Source organism: Mycena indigotica, assembly GCF_014461135.1.
Source record: "Mycena indigotica strain 171206Taipei chromosome Unknown Mind.scaff0005, whole genome shotgun sequence".
NCBI lineage: Eukaryota > Fungi > Basidiomycota > Agaricomycetes > Agaricales > Mycenaceae > Mycena > Mycena indigotica.
This window is the reverse complement of record NW_023503004.1, coordinates 604729-609888: the sequence shown is the minus strand read 5'-3', so window position 1 is coordinate 609888 and position 5160 is coordinate 604729. Positions and strand designations below refer to the sequence as shown.

The 5160-nt window shown below is 53.6% G+C and overlaps 1 protein-coding gene across 1 annotated transcript; it reads left to right on the top strand.

The window, feature by feature from the left end:
- Positions 1–3614: 3614 nt before the first annotated feature.
- On the top strand, positions 3615–4802 carry MIND_00567300 (DNA breaking-rejoining enzyme; the record flags this gene model as incomplete). The annotated part of the gene is made up of 1 exon (XM_037362442.1): positions 3615–4802. One exon carries the CDS (start codon positions 3615–3617, stop codon positions 4800–4802), a length of 1188 nt encoding a protein of 395 aa, XP_037220363.1.
- Positions 4803–5160: the final 358 nt, after the last annotated feature.

The window sequence follows — 5160 nt, the reverse complement described above, 5'->3', positions numbered from 1 at the left end:
CGCGTCCTTCCTCAGTGAGACCCATAAAGCGAAAAGGCGTTGAGCGTGGATGAAAGACTGGATGAGCTTGAGAATTAAGTCTGCTGTCTTGGGCAGAGTGGCGTGATGCAAGTGTGACATGACGGCTGAGATAAGCCTGTCTTTGGCCACTTGCTCACCGCCACATCCTCCGACCTGCTCGAAGCCCTTGACTGCCCTTCTCTTCACCCATGCCTGCAATACCCCAGTTCACCAAGACACTCAAATCCCTCGACAAACGTGACCTTCTCCAACTCATCCAACACTTCGACATTGCTACACCGCCAAATCCATCCCGCGAAGACCTACGCTCAGCAGCTGCCGACTTTGTTGATGACAACATGGACCTCATTTTGTCGCAACCTGCACTGAGTCGTCTCGTGCCGTTGAAGGACCGCCAGGCTTTTGCCGCGGAGCTCGCGGCTGAGAATGCGGCTGAGCTGGCAGACCTCGCGACCGCTGGAAACAACGGACGAGGTGCAGGAGTTATCGGAGGGGGTCTTGGGGCTGATTTGAATGGAGAAGAAGACGAGACAGCCGCCACAAGAGCACTTCTGGCAAGCTTGACCAACGACCAGCTAAACGACCTACTCCGGCAATACTACCAAGGTGTGTTCCATTCATCCGACCTTCCCACTATCTCTCCACACGTTTCGTCTCCATCTCGCGTCTCTTGATACCCAAATAGCTTGCGCATGGGTCAATCCTCTCGTTACGAGCACTCGCTCCTTCACCCGCCTTTCGGGCTAGCCCTAACCGATATCCCTCTGCACTCGCATGGATCTGGACGCGTTTACACTCTCCTCTCGTTCCCATTTCCTGGTTTTCAAAATCGCTTAACCCATTCGAATTTCCACAGCACATTCGGGTCCTCCTATTCCAACTCCAGAGAATCGCGACACCTCCAATCCCTCGCTGGAATTCGAACTCGGCTCCCAAATCGATAGTGTATCGTATCCTGCGCCACCTGCGCTTGTCAAACGGGTCAAACGCGGCGAGCTTCCGCCCCTGTCACTGCTCACTGACGAATACTGCTGCCGAAACTCCACCACTACATCCTCGGAACTCGACCGAAAGCTCATCCTAGAGGGCGACAGTCTTATCTCTGTCAACAAGGAGCTGTCGTTTGAAGCAGACAAGGCGCTTCCCCTCGGACGTTGGCACCAGGCTTATCGCCGTCTCCTCGACCTCATGTCAACGCTGCCCATCTGGGAAAAGGTCCTCCCCCGCCTCAGAATACACCACTAGCGAATCCTCGACTACCCAAATCATGAAGAACATTGGCCTGTGCTCGCGGCATACGACACTGAGCTTCGTAGACGGTTTCTAACCGTAAAATTCGACTTTGGAGAATGGCAGCGAAGTGTGTGGGAATCAGAACAAGCAAAACATTCGGCGAAGCGCGCGAGTGACCTTGCCAAAGTCGAAATCAATAAGTGGACCGGCCAAAGACAGCACCACGGCGCTTACTTCCACCCTTATGAATCGCGCTCAAGTCCGTCGCGCAACCGTTCCTTTCGCGGTGCTGAAGCGCGGCCATTCTCTCCACCCCCAACCGGGACGAACCCTGCAACCATTAGAAATCGATTTCGTTGCTTCAAGTGCGGCTCCCGAGAGTCTGGTCACCGCGCCGCCGATTGCCATGAAACAAAGACAACTCGTGGAGACCCAACCTTTCTCAGCCTTGATCGACAATCCGGTGCTCGAGTCGACAAATCTGGGCAACGGTACTGCTTCAACTTCAACGGCCAGAAAGGATGTAACACCCCTTCGCCCTGCCGCCTCGGACGACATGCCTGCTCGCTTTGTGGCTCTGAAGACCACTCCGCGCAACAGTGTCGCTCCGCCTAACTTCTTGGCGGTGGTTACCCCGTTTATCGCGGACCGTTGGGAGTCGGAGCTCCGCGCTGTAAATTTGTACGATAAATTTCACGATATCCCAACAGGCATTCGTGAAGGCTTTCTCTTTGGCATTCACATGAACCTATCCTCATCATACATTCCCGCTAATCGTCGTACTGCTCTCGAGCACCCCTCTGTAATTGACGAGTATATCCAAACAGAGCTCGTTGCCCGCCGCTACTCTGGTCCCTTCGACCTCGGACGCCTTGAGCTTCTCATTGGCCCTTTCCGCTCTTCCCCTCTTGGCGTTGTGCCCAAAGCGGGAGAGGAGAACAAATGGCGAATGGTCCAAGATTTCTCTTTTCCTTATGATGACCCGGAAGTATCATCGATCAACTCGACTATCGATTCCAATGATTTCCCCTGCGACTGGGGAACTTTCTCCGAAATGTTACTGATGGTCATGAACGCTCCACCTGGTACCCAAGCGGCCACTCTGGATGTTGATGCCGCTTTCCGGCGAGTGCCTATTCACCCATCACAACAACATTTCTTTATTGTATCTTGGAAGAATAAGTGCTACATCGACCATTGTGCTCCATTCGGACCTGCAAGCTCTCCGGGTATATTCGGGAGAATCGCTGATGCAATGGCCGCCTTGCTTACCTCCAACGATATCGGTCCGCTCAAGAAATGGGTCGACGATTTTTGCTTCTTTCGATACCGGGACCTCGAGACGGACTCCGAGCCAAGGCAAGATGATCACAACCGATATCGATATGATGTAGAAGACATCTATCGATTCACCGAGCCCCTTGGCTGGCCGTGGAAATTATCCAAGACCTTTCCCTTCAGCCCTGTCTTCAAATACAAGGGTTTTCAGTGGGATTTAGATGCTAAAACGGTTGAAATACCCGAACCAAAAAAGATGCGGTATCTTGCGAAACTCGACCAGTGGATATCAGGGTCCAAATTTACGCGCAAGGAGGCAGAATCTATTCACGGAACCCTTGTCCATTGCTCCATGGCTGTACCGGAAGGCCGCTCACGCCTCCCTGCGATCTCATCCTTCGCTTCCTCTTTCTCACACGCACCCTCTCCATTCTCGCGACGTTCACCAAATGCGACCGTCTTTAAGGACATCGATTGGTGGCGCACCCAACTCCACCTTCCCTTCTGTGGTTCGAAGTTAGTTCGCCCCCCCTTGGTCAACCTGATCCCATTCTGGGTCGACGCCTCCACTTCCTGGGGTGTTGGAGTAGTTTTTGACACCGTCTGGGCCTCCTGGCGGCTTCGCCCGGGTTGGGATAGTGAAGGCCGAAAAATCGGATGGGCCGAAATGCTTGCAATCGAGTTCGGTTTACTGCTCGCCATCCACCGCGGCCACCGGAATACCCATTTCCATATTCGCTCCGACAATCAAGGTGTTATTGGAGCTCTAGATGCAGGCAAGTCCCGCAATTCTGAGCAGAATCGTGTCCTTAGGCGAATTGTGTCCTTACTACGGACTCACTCGCTATGGATCACTACGTCCTATGTTCCATCGGCCGAAAACCTTGCAGATGCGCCATCACGCGGTGTACCCGTATCCGTCACAGGTTTCTCTCGCGCTCTTTCACTATTTAAAATTCCATACTGTGTTTCAGAGCTCATTTCCGATACCCAATAGACTTGTTTGCTTCTTTCTTATCCTTGAATTTCCGCCCTTCGTCCTTCAAATCTTGACACCATGTCACACTGTCACTGTCACCGATATGACTCACACGCCGCGACACCCCATTCCTCAGTCTCTACACGAAACCTCTGCTCTTATACAACTCATCCAGGCCACAGATAGGCGCCGAACACCACAGCCAACCGCTAGGCCATCCCACAAGCTTCACCCGAAGCCAAAGCACCCGCATCGCACTCCCAGCAACCTTACTGCCTCCCCCCGCCTCTTCAGACCCCACCTTGGCCTCACCGTGTCCCCCGAGCCCCACACCATCTCCCCAACCCTCCGCGCTCAACTCAACCTCGCATTTCAGAATGGATGGGGAAGGAAAACCCTCACAAACTACGGCTACACCGTCGACCGTTTCCTTGCGTTCTGCGACGCAGAAAAAGTTCCTCAGAACCTTCGTCTTCCCACCCACGAGTTTATTCTCTCCGCCTTCGCCGCCTCCCACACTGGTATTCACGCCGGCTCCACTGCAAGGAACGACATTGCCGCTCTCAAAGCATGGCATGTCGCACAACAACAGCCGTGGTTGGGTGGCCCTCGGCTACACTACGTGCTATCTGGTGTCGAATCACTCTCACCTCAGACTGCAAGCCGACCACCACGACCCCCAATCACACCAGACATGCTACTGTCTTTGCGGCGAGGCCTTGACTTTGCATCACACTTCGATGTTGCTGTCTTTGCTGCCGCGTGCGTTGCCTTCTGGGGCCAATGTAGGCTGGGCGAACTCCTTCCGGACTCCCGCTCCGACAAAACTCTGAACGAGAAACCATCCCGGGCAAACATCTCCTTCCACCGCGACACACTTACTATTCGCCTTCCCCGTACCAAGACCCAAAAACACGGCGAGGATGTGGTCCTCGTCTCCCAGCGTTCAGAAATTGACCCGATCTTGGCTCTCCGAATGCATTTTGTTGCCAACCCCATTCTTCCCCCTGCCCATCTCTTCGCATATCAATGCGGTTCTTCCTACCAACCGCTCACCCGCCGCGCCTTTCTTAATCGCTGCAACGACATCTGGGGAAAGGAGGGCTACCCAAAGCTGTCGGGCCACAGTTTCCGCATTGGAGGGACAACTGAGCTCCTTCTCAGTGGTGTTCCCATCGACTTGGTCAAAAAGGCCGGACGCTGGTCATCAGATGCCTTCCTGAAGTATTGGCGCTCACTCCAAGACCTGGTGCCACGCTACATCCGAAACGTCCATAAGCGGAAGAGGTGAAATGCCCTGTCTCCTGGGCTAGCCGTGTTCTCGGCTGGGCATTGCCTTGGGGGTTCATCCTCGAACCTTTATGTTGTGCCCAGGAGCTCGGCTTCATTCCACGTTGCTTCTCACCCAAGATATTCAAGTGTCTATATAATAATATCAAAATGCACTGATGGTTTCCTCTGATATTTTCCTTGTATGTATGATGAACAAATGAAATGCCCAAGAATGAAAGACTGGATGAGCTTGAGAATTAAGTCTGCTGTCTTGGGCAGAGTGGCGTGATGCAAGTGTGACATGACGGCTGAGATAAGCCTGTCTTTGGCCACTTGCTCACCGCCACATCCTCCGACCTGCTCGAAGCCCTTGACCC